At 34.8% G+C, this 23,092-nt stretch overlaps 1 protein-coding gene across 7 annotated transcripts in view; it reads left to right on the top strand.

Annotated features, from left to right (window-relative positions):
- ZNF521 (zinc finger protein 521) overlaps positions 1-23,092 on the top strand; it is a 291,923-nt gene that overhangs the window by 25,522 nt on the left and 243,309 nt on the right. For all 7 annotated transcript variants that reach the window (XR_015743185.1, XR_015743184.1, XM_087931185.1 and 4 more), the window contains 2 exons: positions 3,176-3,232; positions 11,905-12,084. Coding sequence is in view for 3 of the 7 variants with exons in the window: in XM_026699274.2 (XP_026555059.1) it covers positions 3,176-3,232; positions 11,905-12,084 (237 nt within the window). In the remaining 4 variants the exon portion in view is untranslated. The remainder of the gene's footprint in view (positions 1-3,175; positions 3,233-11,904; positions 12,085-23,092) is intronic.

Raw genomic sequence — 23,092 nt, 5'->3', positions numbered from 1 at the left:
TTTAAGGTCCTCTTTGCAATTCTAAGTTCCAAAGATAGCAACACTAAATTATATGAAAAATACAATTGGTTTGCTGGAAGTAATTTGAATTATTTTTAGCCCGTAGGATTGCACATTCTGATTTGTTAATGTTTTATACTGTATTATGTTTCTCTGTGTTCTGTTTAATATTTATTAATTTGGAACAGTTAGGACTATTTTAGCTAATTAAAAAACACATTAACATTCACAACAAACAAAGCATAGCAAGTACTGAAGTTGACAGAGCAGCTACTCATGATAGCCAGTCATATTCTGATTTTATCTAATGCTGTAGTTTTGAGATTTTGCTTCATAAGCTTCCATCGACCAAATTTAAAAAGTAAGCATAAGGCTTTGATTGATCTTATCATGTGCTACAGAATTCACATCCGTCGCCCCAGGTAGGATGCTAGCACCACAGTCACTATTATTAAGAATTTGTGGCATTGTCAGGTTGACTGCTGAGCTCATCCTGCAGTTTGTGTTTTTAAAAGGGCTTTTACTCCCAATATCGTGGGGGGATATGTTCTTGTCTTCTGCAGAATGGCCATTCAGAAGGACACCTGAATTGACATTTTTGGCTAAATCTGAGCTATGTCGAGCTTTATATTTGTTCTAAGCTATTCAAATTGAAAGTACACACAATTCAGTGGTTTTTAGAAATAGATGTTTCAATTTAAGCATGTCTTAAATATTTGAAATATATTTATGAGTTCTTTTGTTTTATGGGTACTATTTTCTCTGTAGCTATTTAGCATTTATAATTCATAGTCATTATAAACATTGTTTTTTTTATTTAAGTGAATAGTTCATTTATTTAACTGAATAGTCAGAACAGAAAGCTGTAAAGACACTTGCTTTTCTTTTTCTTCTACATCTCTCTCTCTCAGGTAGGTAAGAATTAAAGTCATTATGATAATATACTAAGCTTTGATTTCTGTTTCAGTTACTTAGTAGAAAAAACATTAGGCCTAATTCCAAATTGATACCCCAAATTCATATCTCTTGTCTATTAAGCTTCATTTAATATACATGCCAATTTTCTATATTTGAATGAAATGGCAAAAATATTTTGTTATAGATTTCATGAGGAAGTTTTAACAGAAGAGATAAAAGCCTGACAGCCTAAGACTTACTTTGCCTCTTGTTCAGAACATCCATAGTTTGCAATTATGTTCTGAAAAGTTTTGCAGTATTTATTAAATAAATTTAAGAGCTTCTTATAATTCATTAAGTGATGCAAAATATTTCCCCTGACTCATTCCAATACTATTAGTTGTTATCCTGTTTTGTAACTGCCAACTGAAAAAGAATAGAAGAAAACATTGATTGAGTCCAAGAACTATAAGTGAGTGAAAAGTAAAAGCAGACTTTGACATTTACTGGAATATTGGAATATATGGCTGATTGCAAGGAAATAAAATACATTATTTTCCGCTTCTGCAAATATGACCAGAATGTCTTATCCCATCTACTAGCATTCATCCCCTTTATGTCTCTCATCTAAAATATGGTTATTAAAACATGCTGCTTTTTTGTGGGGGGCAGGAAGCCTTTTAATCAGTGGTGGGATTCAATTTTTTAACTACCGATTCTGTGGGCTTGGCTTGGTGGGTGTGGCAGGGAAGGTTACTGCAAAATCCCCATTCCCTCCCCACCCCACTAACCTGCTTTCCAGCTCTGTTCTCTTGTGCAGGGCAACAAAAGAAGAGCCAGCTGATCAGCCAGGACTCAGGAGGCAGAGAATAGATGGGAGGGGGGCCAGTCAGAGGTGGTATTTGCCAATTCTCCCAACTACTCAAAATTTCCGCTACCGGTTCTTCAGAACTGCTTTTAATACTTTAGGCATCTTTGAGGGAAGACAAATACAGAATAAAATATTGCAGGCATATGTGTAAGAGATAGAGCTTGTATTACAATATCATGATACATGTGTCATTTTGTAACAGCTTACTTATTGAATTAATAGTTCTGCAAAAGACTACTCTTAGCATTCTCAAAATACTGCTGCACTTTCATTCTGTTTACTAGATATTAGGGAAGAGATTGAGAATATGTTTCAGACCCTTTACCTGTCTTTACTACCATCTGGCAAACATATTTGATAAGGCCCATAAAATGAAAGCAAATAGAAGGGTCAAACACATATATACAATGGCCTAAGTAGGGATTGACTGTATGTACTTTCTAATATTCTAATCATAGATGGTAGGCAATCCATAGGAGAATCTGTCTTATCTAATTATTGTGAATTATTTTTCACAATACTTGATATAACTTTCATATTGATAGATTATTTCCCCTTACATGCTTACTTTTTATAGAATATTACGCTACAATTCAGTAAAAAATGTATCAAGAATTAAATATATTATAAAATAACTCTGCAAGTTATAATTATTATCACACATTATCTCAATGCAACTGTGTGAAAACACCGGTGTAGATAATTTGTGTATGTGTGTGTATGAATGTATGAATAAAATGCCCATCCTGACTTTGTGACTATTGCATAAATCCTTTGCTTTAATATTGGAAAAGAGATCCAATATTCTACTGTCTATGCAGATTAGTAGGTTTTGTGCTTATCTGAATGGTGTTAAAAAGTAATGTTCTTTCTTTACAAATTGCTATGGTGCAGGATTCTGGTTTTACAACCAACTGTCAATTACCTCGATAACTTCAGTACAATGAAGCCGACTTTAATTCAGGCAAATTGAAAGGGTTACTGGAATGAGAAATCTGCACTTGATGTGGTACATTGAGTAGACAAGTTCTACATTCAAAGTTCTACATCTTTTGATTTAATAATATTTGGATTAAGTTTAAAATTGTAATACATTTCCAAATTTATGGGTTAAGGTATTACTTCTTGGTACTTGTGCTAGCTGGATTTTTCAAGTAAGAATAAGTTTTGTGGCAGTTGCTTTAGCCAGGACCGATTTTTCTTGTAATATGCAACATTTTTTAATAGTTTCAAAGATTATTCTATATTTGGTTCAAATTCCTTTTAGATAATCTTGCACCAGGCAAGTAAATTTCTTCATGAAAAGGAATGATAGCTAAAAACAGAAAGAGGTGAAACATATGTTTTGGATATTTTAAGACATTAACCTTACTTACTTTCTTGTTTATTTTTATCTTCCCCTGACAGTAGAAGAAAATGAATCAGAGGACCAGGAAGGAGTGGAACAGTCAGCAGTGCCGACAGGTAATTTCCATGCCAACCATCATGTTTCTTTGTCTTTCAAAAACATGACATATGTTTGATTTGTTCTCTTCATGCAGAAAACAATGGAACATTTAAAGGACCTCTGAAAGTGCCTTTTTTGTAAACATGAGTTCTCTTTCAGTTATTCAAAAAGAACATTACATAGAGTACTTATGTTACGCTTCTGAAACAGATCTGTGTACAAATTAGCTATTTGTTGATCTATTTTCTAGAAGACTAAAATAGTGGAAGTTTAAACATGGAGTGTGAGTTTATTACAAGGAAGCGGCAAAAGAAGAATAAAACTTATTTACATTGCTCTGGCACATGCACATTTCTGGATTGTGGCCAGGCGTTTCTACAGTCTGGTTACTTTCACAAATAAGCATGCAGTTTAAATCCTAATCCACTGATTTTGTTAGCAGTCATTGAGCCCTACATTTAAGTCACTGGGAGTTGTGCAGATAAAAGACTTAGTTCAGCCAGCAAGATTTTAGGTTGGAAATTTGACCTGTTCATTATAATGGGGGGTTAATAGCATGTTGCTTCTTATAACAGCTTTCTTTAGTTTTTGGTTCTGCTTTGAAAAATAATTGTGCTATAGTTCAGGGACAATTAGGTTCTTTAGTTTGTTTGATTAGTTGTTCTGGAAATAATAATTAAATATTCTTTGTACAAAAAAATCTATGTTTTATTGTTATTGGTTTATAGATTAACATATAAGGAACTCAGTAATCTTAAAAAGAACTACTACTGTTTTAATTATGTTTTTCTTATATTTAAGAAGCTAAGAATACATATTGCAATTGCACAAATGTGATTTCCCCAATTAGGTGCTTTCATCATTGCCAGTATAATAATCCCAAACAACAGAAGACAATTCTTATGCCTGCTGGGATTAAAGTCCATTTAAAATCCAACATATTTGGACAGCTTCTAGGTCAGGGTATCAAACTCGGGTCATAACGGAAATGTCACGTGACATATTACAACTTTCCCCCCCTTCGCTAAACCAGGCATGGGCATGGCCAACGCATGACACGTCCAGACCATGGGCTGAGAGTTTGAGAACCTTATTCTAGGTGAAGAAGGCTGGTAGATCAGGATGGATGATTCTTTGATAAAGTCATTTGGAATTAAGCAATTAGTTATGTAACTAATTAATGATTTTCTGCTCTCAATAAAACCACATTCAGATCCAAATTTCTAGAATATTGTATATGTTATATTTTCCTATTGTAGCAGTCCAGTAGAGCAGAGTGGTTGTTTAACTACATAATTTTTAAATCTATTTTATATAACCGATTGGAGAAATGAATTTTTATTTGAAACAAAACAGGAATTTTATCTGTGCAATTATTGTGAGGGTAGGAACCTATTTTTCCAATATGTTTGTCTTGTCAGTTTTTAAATATCTGTTGTAAGTGATATCATTCCTTGTTGCTATTTAGTTTTAAGTATTTGCATTAAAATATAACTGACTGTTTAACATGTGATCTAAGATTGGTTCAACTGTCAAAAAAAACTATGCTGCACAGTATACATACACATTCAATAATTCATGCTATCTTATTGATATTAGAAAGTATTGGCCTTATTTACTTCAGGGAATAATATTTAAGTACTATTAGAAATACCTCGATGGGATGAGTGAAAACTTTAGAAAAAGTAAAAAGATTATCAGTTTATTATTTGTTTTATATATCTCTATTTCTATCATTTCTATCCCTATTCTATATGTCTGTCTGTCTGTCATCTATCATTTGTCTCTCTTTCTCTCTTCCCCCCCACTCCACCTCTTTTCACAACACACACATATTTGTAAAATAAATAATAGTTAAGAATCATGGAAGAAACAAATATATCATTATGTAGTCATGGTAAAAAAGAAAACCATGGAAAAAGGAGAGGAATTAAGCTAATCCAGAAATTTGTGCAAGAAAAAGAAGGCTGTTAGTTTTAAATTTCTGGAACAAACAAATTTATTTCTGAAGATGGTAGTGAATTGCAAGGGTGAATCAGTCGAAGTTCAGCATGCAACAACTTGTGAACAACCTTTTTTTGCTACATTCGTATCACAACACATACAGATACTAATTTCTCTACAAGATTTTAGTCAGCTAATTATGCAAGCAGCATTCAGATAATGCATACAAACGTTCAGGTCTCCGTCCCTTCCGCCTTCAAAGGAATGTAACAAATTGTTTTATGGTCCACTGGTTCTATCACAGTTTTTACACCATTCCAAGGTTAATTATCTTCCTCCTTGAAATAATATTACTTCTTCTAATAAAACAGTGTGCCTTTCCTAAGCTGTTCCTAGGTGTGCAGTTCTCATTACATTTCTCAAAGAGTTAATCTTAGCTGCAGCTTCTCACAGATGTAACAGCCCTGATCCTGTTTTTGGAGTCCTGGGTTACTTTCTTCCTCTGCATATATTCACTGCATAAACCAGGGGTTGCCAACCGGTGGGCCGGGGACCACTGGTAGTCCGTAAGAAAATTTTGGTGGTCCGCAGAGAAATGTCACCCCTAAAGCACCCCCCCAAAGCAATTAATCCAGGCTGCGTGGGAACACAAGGCTTGCGTCACTTGCATTGTGAACAACAAGAGGTAGTGAGGGGAGAGGGAAAGTGCGGGGGGGGGGGCTTGCCCCACCTCGCCTGGCCACCGGGCTGCTTCTTTCTCATGCTTTTGGCTGCACACAAGGAAAGCAACAAAAGTCTTTCTTTCTCTCCCCCAAACTCCACCAGAAATGAGTCTTTGGGACCCTGCAAGGTGTCCTGCCCCAAGAGGCTGCACTGGCAAAGACTCACAAAGACTCATTTCTGGCAGAATTTGGGAGAGAGAAAGAAAGACTTCTGCTGTTTCTGCTGCTTTCCTTGCATGAAGCCAAAAGTCTCTCTGTCTCTCTTTCTCTCTCCCTGAGAACGGAGCTGGAGATGGTAATCTGTGATCCCAAATAAAGAATGATCGATTGGTAGGAAAAAGGGGTGGGGAATTTTCCTGCAGACTTTTGGGGGGATTTTCCCAGGGTCTCTGGTCTGTGGGATTTAAAATTATGAGTTTGGTGGTCCCTGAGGATCAAAAGGTTGGCGACCCCTGGCGTAGACAGATCTCTCTCTTCCTCTCCCTCTCCCTCCTTCTCTCCCCATCTCCCTGTCTCTCTCTCTCTCCTTGAATCACTACAGAAGCTTTGTGTCTCTCCTTAGCCTTTTCCTCTGCTACAAATGTTCTGTCAACTTCTCAGCCATTTTAATGTTACTTTCAATTAAGAGAGAGTTTGTATGTGAGAACTGTATAAATACAGTTTGTATATCTGGGAAAAAGTATGATCAGTTGGCAGAGTTATCTTCTGTATTCTGCTATAGAAATATTTCAATTAAAATTATTGATATATTCATATATCCTGATTGATTGATGCTTTTGTGTCAGTGTCGATCCTGGCAGTTGACTGAACTTTTGTGTGATCTATTTTTTTAGCTGTACGGGTATTCTTTCTTACAACAGATCATTTAGTGACCATTTGAAGTTACAACAGCATAGAAAAAAGTGACGTATGGATGGTTTTCACATTTATGACCTTGCAGAATCTTTGTGGGCACGTAAGCAAAATTCATAAACTTGGCAACTGGCATGTACTTATGACTGTGTCCAGTGGTGGGATTCAATTTTTTTTAATACTGGTTCTGTGGGCATGGCTTAGTAGGCGTGACTACTGTAAAATCTCCAGTCAGAGGAAAGCTACTGTAAAATCTCCAGTCAGAGGTGGTATTTGCCGGTTCTCCGAACTACTCAAAATTTCCACTACTGGTTCTCCAGAACTAGCCAAAACCTTCTGCATACCACTTCTGACTGTGACATTCTGACAAGCAAACGCAGTGGGAAAGCAAGATTCATTAACAGCCATGTTATTAACTTAACAACTGCAGTGATTCACTTAACAAGGTGGCAGGAAACATTGTAAAATGGAGCAAAACTCAACTGTCTTGCTTAGAAGCAGAAATTTTGGGGTCAATTTTAGTTGTAAGTCAAGGACTACCTTTATATTTGGAAGTGGTTTGTCTTCTCGCCAGGGCTGATAGTGAGTGACTGGCTCAAAGTCACGCAGCAGACTTTGTGACTAAGACAAGGGTAGATTCATAGTCTTCCACCTGATTCAAATTTGATTGTTTTGAAGACAAATAAATGTAAGAAGTTCTCTACATAAGGTCTGAAGTTTCTCTGATACTTTGTATCAGATTTCTGGCTGTTTCCATTAAATGTGTTTTTTATGGAGTACCAAGTTATAAATGTAGTGCAGCTACGGCATATTAATCTTACTGCAGAGATTTAATGAGGCAGTTGTTTTGCAACGGACACTGTTGGGAGCAGACAACGATAGAGTTTTACTTCACTGCTGAACTGCAGAAATATTCCTTTCCTGGTCATAATTATAACCACATGATCTCTTAGTTTTCCTTTCTTTTGCCAGCACTTTTCCATGCAGAAGTGGCTTGGAAGGAGGTCCATTAAAACGCAGTCAAATGGACTGGAAACTGGGCTTTTTTCCTGGTTAGCATGACATTTTAGGCTCTTGCTCAGCTATGGATCTGTGCTTCACAGAGAAAAATATTTAAGATGAGTTTTCAAGCATACATATTGTCTGCTGGATGGCGGTCAGATAGCCGTTACTTAAATTTGATTTTTGTATAGGTTATTAAAAGTAAGTGTTCTAAGACTAGGGAAGGATTTCTGCCTTTAAGATTGGCCTTAAACCAATCTCTTACTGGAAGTTAATTGGTGTTCTTAGGTTTACTGCTTCTAATTCTTTTAAGCATTTTCATTTTCCTCCAAAGTTGAGGTTTCATTGGATGAAATTACAGCAATAATATCTCCTGTGAGGAGAAAAAAGAGGGGGAGAAAGTCAATGGGGAGAAAAAGCTGTAGGAAAATATGCTATTTAAATTTCTATTCATGTAAATAACCAACATAATCTGGAAAACTAGCAGTTCATTTATATACTATATCAATAGTAGGTAGAATTTATTTCAGAGCTCTTTTTTGTTGCATTTAGTAAGTCTGCAGTATGTCATATTGGCAGATAAACATGCTGAAATAGTTGTTAATATTAAGTATGATTTTCAAGTGTCAGTCTGGTTTGCTCAATTAGTCAATTCTGGTTTGAGGCTTTAAGCTTTTCAGAATTTATACTGGGTTTGCAATTCAGTAGCAAATCTGCCAGTAGAAGTAGAAAGATTATCTCTGTGTTTGTGAGTTAATTTTTTGGATTTGTTAGTTTGGTTCACTCATGCAACGCATGCTTTCACAAATAACTCTTTTAGAAAGTGTGGTTTCAGTACTGTTATTCCCTTCAGCAGATCATTATTCAGCAAGAGTTTATCTTTTCTGGTAATCAGTAGGTGAATATTTTATATCTAGGTTGACACTTGCCCATTGAAGGTTAAATTTCTTTGGTAGATCTGTTATTTTGATCCACTGGCTATAAGTAAAATTATGAATCTACTTAAAACACTTTAGGTATGTATTTAGAAAAGTTTAAATGATTAGAAGTGGCAATATGATAGGAAAGAGTATATGAAAGATAATTTAGCTTAGATAAATGGGTCATCAGAACAAATATGCAAATCAATTCTGATTGAAAAGTAATTTCAAAGGAAATCATTTTTCTCATCTAAGTAAATCACATTTGAAATTATAAAAACTTGGAGCTATAGATATTTTTATAATGTCTGTCTTAATAAGAAGTAGCCAAGAACTAAGAAAAAGAATATGTTCGATTTTGTATACAAGCATTTTGGACCTCAAAATTAGATGTGGTATTCCTATTTTGAAGTTCATCTTTCACAAAACAATTCTCATCTGGGCAATTGGCAATATTTAGTCATTTTCATATCAGAACTAGTCTAAAATAGGCTGGAAGATACCAATGTAGAGTTGAAGTGATAATATTTGCCCCAAACATATTTGAAATGAATTGATTTGGCACTTTCTGCTTGTGGTTAAAGTCTAAAGTATAGGTTGATACCAACTAGATGTGTGAAAAAGGTTTTGATTTCAGTATGTCCTGTTTAAGTTTGAAACAGTTGTTTTTAAAAATCCATATGAACCATTTCACTGACATTCAAAACCCTTTTATATGAGTCTATAACTCTTTCAGTATCAATGACTTTATAGTAGAAGTACCTTTTCAGAGAAAAAAGTAGGAATGGAAAATATATTCATCAAGAAGCTGCCACAATTCATTACACAGGGGCTGTGATTGAACCCAGTCTCATGGGTTTCTCCCCTTAAGAATTGACCTAAAAACTAGCATAGCATTTTGCTAGAACATATATTCGGAAGTAACAGCAGAAGGAACTAAGTTGCTTGACTCCTGTCCCAGCAGATTTAAATCTGTAAATGCATAAGTAGAAATAACTCTGCTTTTCTCACCCAATGACTTCTGTTATATAATTTGGAGAAAAAAAATCTTAATAGATAGATCTGTCCTTGTACAACTGATTATTCAAAGCAAGGCTTCATATCCTAAACTCTCTGCATGTATACTTATACCTGTTATATTATTGGATTCTTGTTAAGGATCAGCATTCTTGAATAATAAGCACTGACTTGCGCCCCTTTCTCTCTTCACTTAAAGTAAAGTTAGTTTAAAACAAATAGATTTGTAAACTTTTATGTGCGGCATTTAAATATTCATGTTAAAATTCAGATTGAGTAGCCATGTTTGCCTGAGTCAGTTTTATGAGATGAATTTGAGAATTTGAGCTGAGTATCTAATAGTATGGATTGTGCACATGTTGCTTTCCAACAAATGTTTAATGATTAAAGACAATTATCTCTTTTAGTTAAAGACAATTATCTCTTTTCCTTTGTCACTTATAACTTAGTAGTATTTTTAACTGCTAGACTAAGGTAGATGTAAAGGCTGGAAATGCTCTTACAAGTATATTTGGCAGTTTGTTAGCATGTGTGAGCTTAAAGCAACATAAGATATCATTATTTTTCAGATAAAGAGCTAGTTGCAGAATTTATGCTAAAGTAAAAATTTTGTTTTTATTTATTTGCATCTTGCCTTTATTATTTTTACAAGTAACTCAGGATGGCAGCTCTACATTTTGCTCTTTTGTTCTGTTTTTGTTTTTGAATGAGCTAATAATGTTATATCCTGTTTGTAAATCTGGAGTCTAAGGTGAGTTAGGTAAAGTTCTATTTTTCCCTCAGCCAACCCCCTGTGAGATAGATTGGGCTTAAAATCAACAGTGACCTTAAGAGATGAGTAGAGATTTGAATCTAGATCTCCCCACTTCAAATCCAACATGCTAATACACTTAAATTCTTCAGGGGAAATATTCCACTGCAGTATCCAAGCATATTTTATGTAAGTTGCTTGATTGCATCTGTGACTATAACTATTTTGCAATAGTTTTTAAAGATACTTTATTCATTTATTGGTTTCATTCATTCATTCAATTTCTGTAGCTGCCCAACTCAGCCAAGTGACTCTGAGTAGCTTACAATTCTAAAATTTCTTTTTCTCTTTTAGTTTCTTTTACATGATTATATTTAAAATAAATAGTAATATCTTGCTTAGAATTTTAGAGATTTCTAATTATGTTTTAAATGACACAATCCTCACAGTTCTACAAAATAAATAAATGAAATATTAAATGTCAACATTTATTACAATTATTTTCTAATATTTTATTCTTTTATCTGCTACTTTTCATTTTTTTTCTTTCTTGTTATTATTTTTGTTTATAATATTTTAAGGAGGAAAAACAGAAATAGGATAGAAATGCTATCTGATGTTATGTTTTCAGAAACAATTCTGAAAACAGCATAACAAAAAAGTTTTAAAGAGGTGACATTTCACTAGTCATTTATCAAACTGAAGTAGTATTGTATGATGCTTAGACTTCCTTTATACAAGGAATTTGTCACAATCCATTTCAGTAAATTATATTTTGTACTAAAGTCATCCTTTCTGTTCCTGCATTAGACCTAGTTTATCTGCTGGATCTTTATTTCATCTTATTGAGACAAATAATGATGCAAAATGGCCTCTAGAGCAAATTATTCTCTGCATATTAGTGCATCTTTTTTTAATTAGTAGACAGGTTAAATCATTCTAGAACAATGCATCGATTTTTAATTTTCTTTGGCAACAAAAGCTGTTCATTTGGCTTTTTATTAATATCAGTTTCATTCTCATGGCAGCAAGTTAGTTCCAGCATTAAAAAAAAGTTAAAAGCTGGCTTTATTCCCTGGAACTTTTTTTTTTTTTGTTTAAAAAAATTCTTTTTCATTAGATTGTGCTGCATTGTAGAAGGGATTTATTCTTTTAAATTATTCAACTGATGAAAAGCCCCCAATAGTTGCATTAAAGTTGACAAAATTAACTGTGACAAATGGAACCATTCCTTTTGCAGAAGGGAATGCTATTTGGGAAGAAAAGTAATTGAGAATGGAAAGGATAGATACTTCCTCTGTTTATTGAGCTGTAAATTCTAGCATAATGTTCATGTTCTGCAGCCTCAAGCCAAAAGTATTTTTGTACCTGTTGAATAGCTTGAACAACAACAGTAACACAACAAATCCACCCAACGTCCAATTTTTAAACAGGATTGTTTCTTCCCAAACCCTGGAGTCATAATCTTAATTTTCTTTCAGATCTGAACTGTAAACTAGAAGACAGGACAGATGATGGAGACTTGATAGATTGTAAGAAAAGACCAGAAGAAGGGGAGGACTTAGAGGAAGAAGCTGTGCACAGCTGTGACAGCTGCCTCCAGGTGTTTGAGTCATTGAGTGACATCACAGAGCACAAGATTAATCAATGTCAACTGACAGGTAAACCAGTACTTCTCATTTTGTATTTGCTTATACAGTTTTGTTTCTGATTTTAGGTTTCTTCTTCAATGATGCTTTTAATTCTTTCCTACCTCCATTCCTTATATTTTAGTTTGCTCAAGTAAAGATTCTCAAGTAGGGTTGAATGAGTTTAATTTTCATTTAGACTTGACTGTTTTTTTAGCCTATACCAGCTTTGGTCCTGTATTGTAATAGACTGCTTACTGAGAAGATGGCATAGAATGGTTCTATTTTTATAAATCTGAACTTAGTGCAGGTGCATTTAGGGGAGGCGGGGCAGTTAGGAGGCTGAGCTTGTTGGTTGGAAAATTGGCAGCCCAGACCTGAGCACCATACAACAGGGTGAGCTCCTGTCCTCATTTCAGCGCTTGTCAACAAAAGCATGCAAATGCGAGTAGATAAAGAGATACAATTTCAGTGAGAAGGTAACAGCATCCATAATGTCATTCTGGCCACAGGTCTTCCATTGGCTCAATGGCCTTGAAACCAGATTAGCAACCCCCTATAGTTGGCAATGATTAATGGAGTAAAATCCTCAGGGACTCCTTTTTAAAGCTACATTTCATGTTTAAAAATGGCATATAGGAAATTGTTGAGTATACTTTGAGAGAGAATCATTCCGATACACTGGATGGATTCATGAGAGGATCTTGCTCCTCATTAGAAAGAAATGGTCATTGATGTTTCATTTTTTTAAACATATGAATTCTAAACAAATATATTTTGACAGAGTTTCTTGGTAATACTAATGTGAGAATTGATTAGAAATCATTAGATTAAGCTATGGTAGGTATTTTGATTATGAGACTTAATGCCTTAATGTGTTTTTCCCTTAACACTTTTATCTTTAGATATCTGGGAAAATAATCAAGCATAAAATTAAGAAAAACCCAGAATCCCAAAGCAAAAAAGAAAGTATTGGGCATTTCCATGAAAAAAGAACATGAGAAATTCAGATGTTTCAGCATTAGCTTGATGTTTAAAAAATTAAAAATATGTGGCTCAGTGCTAGTAGCAGTCCTTCACTTAAATAAATCAATTCCTTATAGAAATTACTTTTTTTTTTCATTTACTTCTAAAGAAGTTCAGATCTGACTGAATATTGACCAGTGGTGACATGTTTACACTATCTTCAGTAATAAATTATTGTCCTGGAATGAATTATATGTGATTATTACTTTACCAGAACATATGTAGCATTTGCAAAGCAGTCTGATAAAACCTATAATTATGAGCATGAAAAGTATCATTATTCAGAACTCTTGGCAACAGAACATCCACATTTAGTTCCTAATAATTTCAGTTAAAAAGAGATCTTTGGTCTGGGAATATATCCTGCAAAAACCTCTAGTTCCAGATAGGATATACTAAATAAGTCTAGATGAACCAGTTGTGTATCTCCATGGTAGTTAGAATATGAAACCTACAGCTACTTCATGGGTAATGAAACAAAACATATTCAAGTATCTTTGTCAAGAAGCAGCTAATGACAGCATATTTCTTTTCTGTTGTATTTCTGTTGCTTTTTACTCTTTTAAATAATATTTGAAACAAGGTGGTGTACATCACACCTTCCTTTTCATTTTAGCATTTTGATATATTCAACAATTAGCCAATTCTCATTTGTTCCTGGCAAGAGGCTGATGTCTGTGGGAAGGTTTTTAACATCTTTCCTTCATTGTTACATTGTTTTGTTAATGCCTTCCAATCAGTCATTTTGTTTGTCTTCCTAGACCACAAAAGGATGTCTGCATTCATTTTTTTTTTCCTGATGAAACCTTTGTAATCCCATAATGTATGTCACCTGAAGTTGGGTGTTCAGTTGAGTGACTGCTAGCAGGGGAAGTGAAGCAAAAGGAGAAATTCCTGGAGCAGTACTCCTTAGATACTTTACCCCAGGTCATGCTTGAGGGCAGAACTTGCCATACTAAATGAGGGTAAAATGATTCTGCCACTTCAGTAAACGTTTTTCAAAGACAGGGACTGACTCCCCTTTTGGTTTGTTGTTTGAAAAAAATACTTATGGCTGATGGTACAAATTAAAATAATTGAAAATAAATCGGAGGATTTAATTAAGCCTTCCTTACAAATGAGGGTTACTCATTCACTCATTTCTGAAATAATAAATACTAAGAAGACTATATTTGTTTTAAGGTAGAATACAATTATCTTCTGAGTTAGGTTTTAAAGATTCTGTGCCTATTTTTACATTCTGGCAAATTTTGTATAAAATCAGTAATGTAAATGCAAAAATATGATATTTATTGCCAAAATGATCTGCCCCAGTGTTCTGAAAGATGGTTTAAGTGTCAAACCCAGTTAGAAGGTGCAAGAAGAAGATGCAAGAAGCAAAGTTGTAGATGCATGAACACATTGTTGTGTACAATTTATATGGTTGCTTTTCCAATGAACAAAAGGCGAATGAATCTTTAGATCTGAAAGCTTAATACAATATTTCTGTGTGGACTTCTTGAGAATAAATATCATGGAATCTTATGTGAATGACAGTCAAATCATGACAAAAAACTGCTTGAATTAGATATAAATGTGTCTATCATGCCACATTTAAATTAAATTAATTTAAATTTTTTAAAATCCCATAATATATATTGATAATGTATTACTTAACATTGATTTTGTGACACATGGAGAGATGATCATCTTTTCCTGACAAGTAAACTTTATCTAGTTTGAAACTTTATATAGATTTAGGATAAATGTTTTCCAGCATTAGCTAAGTTCCAGTTCAAATTTATACAGAAATGAATCAGGATGATTTACTGTCTCCTGATTTTGTGGATTTTAGAGGGATGAAATGAATGTTCTCACAAAGACAGTAGCCCAGAAGGTCTTGCTGTTCATATCTCATTCTGAATGAGCTTTCTCTGGTGAAACGTTGTGACTGGAAGCCCCTGAAGACTTTTCTATTGGCCTCTTCAGAGTTGTCTAAGACATAACATTTCATCCTAAAGTAGGAGCCCTCAAAAGAGGATATTTAGGCCAAAGGGCATGCTAGGATGCCCAATTCATTACTTTCAGGAAGTGTTTTTTCACAGGTAGTCCTTGAGTAAGAACACAATCGAGCCAAAAATGTCTGTTGCTAAGCAAGACAGTTGTTAAGTGAGTTTTGTCCCATTTTACAACCTTCCTTGCCTCAGTTGTTAAGTGAATCTAACTTCCCATTGATTTTGCTTATCAGAAAATTGCAAAAAGATCACATGACCCTGACACACTGCAAACATCATAAATATGAACCAGATGCCAGACATCCAAATTTAGATTACATGACTATGGGAATACTGCTATGGTCGTAAGTGTGAAAAAGGTCATAATTCAGCACCTTGTAACTTTGGTCAATAAATGAATGGTTATGTAGAGGATTACCTGTATTACCATTGACAAGTTACCAATGACTGTTCTCTGCCCAGTATAAACTTGCTAACATAAAAGCAAATTTTAATGAAGTGGACTGGACTTCTATACAGTTACACCTGAATTGTGTTTATATATGCATACATACTTTGTTTCTATAAAACACATAAGATTAAAATAGTTTTCTACATTTCATCAATTTTCATACATTTTATTTCATACATTTTCCCTTTTACAATTTCTTGAGAATTCTAGAGTGGTATAAAAATATTATTTGAATTTAAATGTTGATACCTAAAACATTCCCATAAAATGTAGCCATACATTTTCTGTTTTAGTCCAGGTTAAGGTTAAGGCCTACATAAAGTACTTTGCACAACCCAGTCAAATACTTGTCTAAGAAAGTTACTTTTTTGCAGAATATGTTCACTGCACATAAAGACAGAAACAAAGATCAGATTTCTGCCAAGATAATCCAAACTGCATGCCAAGAAAAGCTGAATCTAGCAACCTGTATGAATGATGTAATATTTTTTTTTACTTCTTCTAGAGCAGATACAAAAGTATTGCTCTTTACTCCCAGGGCTAACTCTTTTAGCATTTCTCTGTCTTATGAGTTATTATCAAGCACTGAGCACAGTTTTGGAAATATAACTTCAGGCTAAAGACTGGGAATGTTATTTTTAAATGAAATTGTATTTTAAAGAATTTTGGTATTCCAAAAATTATACTGAAAATAGTGGTGACTTATTTTCAGTATTTATATCCATCCAGATTTCATAATTCTACCAACAAAAATATGTGGTTAAAACATTAAAAAATGCAATTATTTAATGTACATGACTTCAAATTAGAAAGTAAAGAGTTAATGCAGCACAATAAGGAGAAATAATCATATTAACTGTATTTAATTAATTTGTTTTCCTTTTACTATAACCTGAAACCAAATCAATATAATTTTTGTCCAGGTTGTAGTTACTTTTGGAAGTGTCATTCAAAGGCCAAACATAGCCCCAAAGTCGCACAGTGCAGTATGCAAAATATCCTGAAAACTAGAATTTGTGTGGATTCACATGCAGGCATACAAATATATTAAGAAGGAACTACTAAAGGTGATACTGCTGAGAGTTTTCAACAAACTTATACTGCAATTCCAAAATGGCTGATGATTGCAAAAAAAAAAAAGAAAAGAAAAACCACCTTTATTTTAAAGGACTTTGTGTTTTTAATTCTTTATTTGGATTGAAAGGTCACCATACCTAGTAGGGGATGTCAGCTGGGAATAGTATAAATGTAACGGAGATCTCTGACCTGTTAATAAGCACCAGAAAGGAGATAGGTATCACTCCACAATGTGCCCTAGGGGTCCTTTCCTTTTAAACTTCAAGCACTGTAGCTGGAACTGGTCAACTTTTTATTTCTTTCAGTTTTACCTTCAGGGGAAAATTGATCGATTTGGAGATGATTATTCCATAATCTCTGAATCTTTCTTTCTCCACATTGCACTGGGAATGCATTGAAGCTTAAAAGGTGGTATGTTACCTCTGAGCATTGTACGATGAGCCCAAAGAATATATGGGGACAAAAGTCATCTTTAAACTAATTGGTAGCAAACGTATTTTGAAGTATAATTCTCATAATTTATACTGAAACTGTATCTTGAGTATGAAAAACTTGTTATGATTTAAACATCCTTCTAATAATTTATATTATAATGTTATGAGATAATAGCATGACTTATAGCAATAAAACCTGAATTGTGAATATTGCATTTCCAGAAATGTGAAGTAAACCTTTGGTGCTAATAGCAGGATATCTAGTATTGCATAAACTGATGGAGCTCCTGCTTCTCGATATCCGAGTGCCGTGCTTTGGGGTGAGCTCCTGTTCTTGCCCCAGTTCCTGCCAGCCTTGCAGTTCAAAAGCATGCAAATGCAAGTAGATAAATAGGTACCAATCCAGTGGGAAAGTAGCAGCGTTCTGGGCCACATGACCAGATAAATGTCTTCGGACAGTGCCGGCTCCTTGGTTTAGAGATGGAGATGAGCACTGCCCCTTAAAGGTGAACACGACTGGACAGGGGAAACCTTTGCCTTTTCACCATTTATATTTGGAATAAAACAATTCGTGCACGGATGGTTAAAAAAAACTTTCTGAAGTAACAAAGGAGAGAAAAGGTTTGCCTTGATTTATGTCGTCTTTTGATTTAGTGTGCCTTCTCAAAAACTGCTTTTCAGCACAGAGATGTTATTCTTTCCTAATCATTAAGTTGCAACTTATACAGTAAGAATGAGAAGGTGTCATGGTGGTTTGTGTATAATGTTTGGAGTAAGGGGAGAACAATGAAAATAATGAAATGCCTGTTTTTTTCTGTGCTTTTCTAACTGTGGATGGAAATGGTGTGTTTCATTTGTTTTTACTACTTCATTCCAGCAGGAAGTCCAGCTTAATGACTAGAGGAGGGTTGGATGATCCCTGTGGAGAAGGCATGGGAAGGGGTCAGATTTTTACTAGATGAAAATGTTAACAAATAGATAAGAGGGACTAGCAGATTCTTGTTAATTACATTCTTTTAAAGAAACCAAAGATTCAGGCAAACGTATGCATGTTTGAGAGAAATGCATAGTAAGAAAACCAGTACAGAACTATTGTGGTATGCACCTTTTTTGGAAGCCAAAATGTAACTCATCTTTGACACACACTTAAAATATCTGAACTTTTCAGAATATTCAGACACTCAGATTAAATCTACCTTTCATCCTGGAGCATTCTGTACTATCAAAACAGTTTCACTTTGATTTTTGGTTTCAAACCATATTGCAGACAAAACAATATTAATCTCTTGACCTCCATCCCAGAATTGATTAGACCATGTCTTTCTGTAGACATTGTGTGTGTGTGTGTGTGTGTGTGTGTGTGTGTGTGTGTGTGTGTGTGTGTGGCGGGGGAGGCGGGTGTTGAATTTTTTCCTTTACAGAAGAAATCTTTCACAGGTTGAATAAGGACTTCTTAAATATATTATTTCTTTTATAAATGATAAATAAAGTTATTCAAGTTATAGTCTGCATGTATTGGTAACTGGGGAAGGAGTTCTCTGTTTGAATATTCAGGTAAATATGCTTTAGGGATAAGTATTAAAATCTATTTTAAGTTGTGCATATAATATTGCTTTATGTACAAGTTATTCGCACATACTCAAACATGAAATAAAGTTATTCACAGCATAACTTTATTTTGTGTATCTTTATGTGACTCACGTCCAGATAAGTGCATTGGATTGTGACTTCAGCTCCCAGAATTGCTCATTGTCTCCATAATGCAGTGTTCAGATTTAAAAAATAGTCTCAATCCACCATTGACCCTTGCACTGAAATACAAAAGAAACTTTGCAAAGTGATTATATCTCTTGGGTTTGAACTGGGAAACTTATGGCTAGAGGCTGGTATCAGACCTTGTGAACTTTTTGAAAATGTTCACCAAGGCTTCAGAACAATGAAATAATGAAACTGACTAAGGAAATTTAAAGTAAATACATAGGTCTTGTATAAACGTTATTTAAACATATTCCCCCCCCCCCCCATTCTGGGCTATCTTCTTCCTTGCTACATATAAAAAACATAAGCTGTCTTACAATAAGTGATATATCTGATTTTGCACTTTATCAATGGCAAAAAAATCTACAGATTCTGTTGGGGGGAAACCCCCCCATCTTTTGAACAAATACATGCTTGAGAAGATGGTAGCCTTAAAGATTTGAACCTATAAGTATGATTCTGGTTAGTATCCATTTCAGTTGGATATTCATACTAATGGTTACATTTGTGATTTTGGTAGATAAAATATTCTGGAAAGGGGAATGTAGTCCTGTTAGTTTTCACAGTGGCTTGTGAAAGGCAATATACAATTGATTTCATAAATTGTATATTATCTTTAACTATCTTGCAAGACTGGGCCTTAGGAATACTATCTTTCAATAAATCTGGCCCTTTCTGACAGGGTATATTCAGAAGGTAATATTGAAAGACTATTATTCCATACTTGGACATTGACCAATAATGTTCCATAAGGTTTCATCTTATTCCCTTATTGTTTAAAAACCTACATAAAAGCATTGGGCATTGTTATTTGTCAATTGGAAGTAAAGTACTACAAGTAGGCTGGCAGTGTTATTAGGTTGCACTTTGCACTTGTGGTTCTCTTCTTGGCAAATGTTTTTCTAAAGTCTGGCCTGATGAGCATAGTTTCCATTAAATAGTTTATAGCAGTGGTCACCAACCAGTAGGCCAGGACCCACTGGTGGTCCGTGAGAAAATTTCGGTGGTCCGCAGAGAAATGTCACCCCCAAAGCACCCCTCAAGGCAATTAATCCAGGCTGCGTGGGAACACAAGGCTGCTCTGCCCACATGGCTTGCGGGATCACAAGGCTTGCATTGCTTGCATTGCGAACACCGCGTGCCTGGCCTGGCCACTGGGCTATTTATTTCTTCTTCTGTTTTTGGCTACACGCAAGGAAAGTAGCAAAAGTCTTTCTTTCTCTCCCCCAAACTCCACCAGAAATTAGTCTTTGGGACCCTGCAAGGCATCCCTGCAAGGCTGCACCGGCGCAACAAGTCTCACAAAGACTCATTTCTGGTGGAGTTTGGGGGAGAGAAAGAAAGACTTCTGCTGCTTTCCTTGCATGAAGCCAAAAGTCTCTCTCTCTCTCCCCCGCCCCCAGAACAGAGCTGGAGACATATCCTGTGATCTCAAATAAGGAATAATTTATCAATAGGAAAACAGGGTGGGGAATTTTCCTGCAGGCTTTTGGGGGGATCCTCCTGGGAAAACATCAGTAAGCCACCATCAGTCAAAATTCATATTAGAGTCCACGGGATTTAAAATCATGAGTTTGGTGGTCCCTGAGGTCCAAAAGATTGGTGACCTTGGTTTATAGAACTTAGGATCTTTTTTGTTCCTATAGACTAGGATAATTAAGCAGAAACCTATATCCATCTTTGTGCTGAACGTAGCCCATACTAATGCAATATCTATCAGCAAGACAATGTTTATGTAGAAGTTGTATTTATTGTTAGTAATTTAAAGAAATATTTATTTCTGCAATTTTCCCTAATTCTAGAAAGGCATATAGTTAATGTTTTATTATTTTTTGGTATTGTTGAAACAAAACTTAAAATTATATCCTGGATTATCTCCTGGATATTGGAATGACAGTGCAGATTCTCCTCTGCTATGAAAACTATATTTTTATGCAATAGAAGTGAAGTTTTAAGCATTGTTTTAAGATTTATAAGCACCATATTTGTGTATATTTGAACAAATATACTATATCAGTCATACCAAAATGATTATTACTTTAAACCAAGATTTGTTTTTATTTTGCTTATTAAAGTACAGATTTCCTTACTTTATGTTTTCTTTATATGTTCTATTTTGATCAATTTATTATGATTTCAGTTAGAAATTAGTCTGGTAAAAGGAATGCAGTAGAACTAATGACATTCCCATCTTCCATTTATTTGCCTTTTCCTCTTTATTTTTCCTGATGCTGACATTTAGTTTGTGGGTTTCTGCCCAGATAAACTTACCTTTTGCTTGTGTTACTCTGGTGCCACTCAATAAATCATGTGATATCTGTGTCATGGACTGAGTGAGTTGCTTACTTCTTTTTTTTCTTTCTAACATTTTCTTTCTTGTTTGTTTGCTAGTTTATTTTTTTGTTTCAGTATTTCTCTAGGGAACAACAGATTGAATACATCCCCAAATCAAGCTATGATTTGGCTCCCAGGGTCAGTTTTGTGATGTGTGAAAGTTGTTTGCCCTCAGAGAGACAAAGAAAATTAGTTGTGGATTAATCTGCTTTGACTCCTTCAAAGCAAATACTTAAATCCAATTGTGTTTCTCTTGGGGCACTGTTTTACTAAACCACAAATTATACTATTCTTTGTTAGAAAAATGTGATAATCATACTTTCAAGCTGTTGTTATGTGTAAAAATCTTGACTGCATCACTCTCTTTATTGGCTTTAGGCATGACAAATAAGCCATGCTGGCTGCATGCAAATCACTCATGCATAGTCTTTATACTGTCTGAATGGGAATTTGTTCATATGTTCTGTACTGCTCTTCATTCGGAGTTTTTGTCAACAAGCCCCATCACTGCCATCTGGGATGAGAAACTAACTCTGCACTTTGTTTTGCCTTACTGGCTTGTCATTTCTGCATTCAGTCTGACAATACTAGAAATAGCCACTTTTTTTTTTTTGAAGAGAAGTTTTAGAAAGAAAATTATTTGGCACACATATGAGCGTTGACATAAAGTTTACAGTGTGAAATTAATCAACCTCATGATTATATATTGCTACTTAATTATGACATTTTTAAAAATGTGCTAAAGGAAGCAAGAGAAAGTAGCAGTTTTTCACGGTCAAAAAAAGGCTTGTGGGTATTTGGGCTGCTCACTGAGAAAATCCCGGCTTGGGAGACCTCTGAAAAGTATTCAGGGAGGAGCAAATGGCACAGAAAGGTTTGTGGGTATGGGTGCTTTTGTGTGTGAGCATGTGCATGTGCAAAATATAATATATGCAAAATAGCATGGGAAAGCAAGAAGCTTCATCAAAACAGAACTTGCCTCTACTAAGGCTTAAGATGTTTCCATGCTTTCACCTGGCTAATCCCCAGGAAAGAATACACATACATGCTATCCTGACCCTCTTCTGCTCAGAATTCAAATATCAGAATATGAACTTAGACACATGCACACATCTGTCTATCATATATTCCGGTTGCCATAAGACATTCTGTGGGGATCACATTAGGGCATTTGTGTAAAATTTTTGTTCTTACTTGCTAGCTGTTGCTCTGCTAAAAAGAAGGGAAGGTAGAAATTATAATTTTTTAGCATCAAGCAGGGGATTGAACTAGGTGACCTCTAAAGTTCTTCCCATCTCTGTGATTCTATGAATAGATCCGCATAGACAAGTCTGGTGCCTGGAAATTGCCTGTGAAAGCAGGTGATATCTACCCTTATGAGCAGTCATCTAAGAGATTGAGAAACAAAGTCATACTTCTCAGTTCCCCATCTGTACGGATACAGAATGGGATAAAGTAAAAACCTATGAAAGATTGTTTCATCACCTTGAAGCCCATGTTCTTCTAAATGGACAAACATACTTGTGTTATTTTTAGTAATAATAACAAAATAGGAACTTTGAAAGACATTCTATTCTATTTTTCATTGTGTCATGTATGGGTAGTATTGCATGTTCCCAAAATATACACAATTATGATGAGGTTCTATCACATAGGCTAATGGCAATAACAGTGAGGATTTAATGGAACCTAATCCTACTTGGGAAAGAGTACATACTTGCCTCCTGGCTTTTTAATCCATATATTAATGACATTATTGACATTATTGAAACAATCCAGAGTTTCATCTTCCATTTTCTACCAGTTGTAATGTCTCTTCTTATTTATACAGTTGATGTAGCCATTTCCTGTATTTCAAAAGTTGAACCATCTTAGAGCATCATTGGTCTATTGTAACAAGAACATCTGGAAATACAATACTCAAAAACTAAAGACCTGTCATTTTCAATACAATACTTTAACCCCTT

The sequence above is a fragment of the Pseudonaja textilis genome, chromosome 3, assembly GCF_049901715.1.
Source record: "Pseudonaja textilis isolate UNSWEBS1 chromosome 3, rPseTex1.2, whole genome shotgun sequence".
In the NCBI taxonomy this organism is placed as follows: Eukaryota; Metazoa; Chordata; class Lepidosauria; order Squamata; family Elapidae; genus Pseudonaja; species Pseudonaja textilis.
The sequence above is the reverse complement of the archived record's forward strand: the minus strand, read 5'-3'. Positions and strand labels throughout refer to the sequence as shown.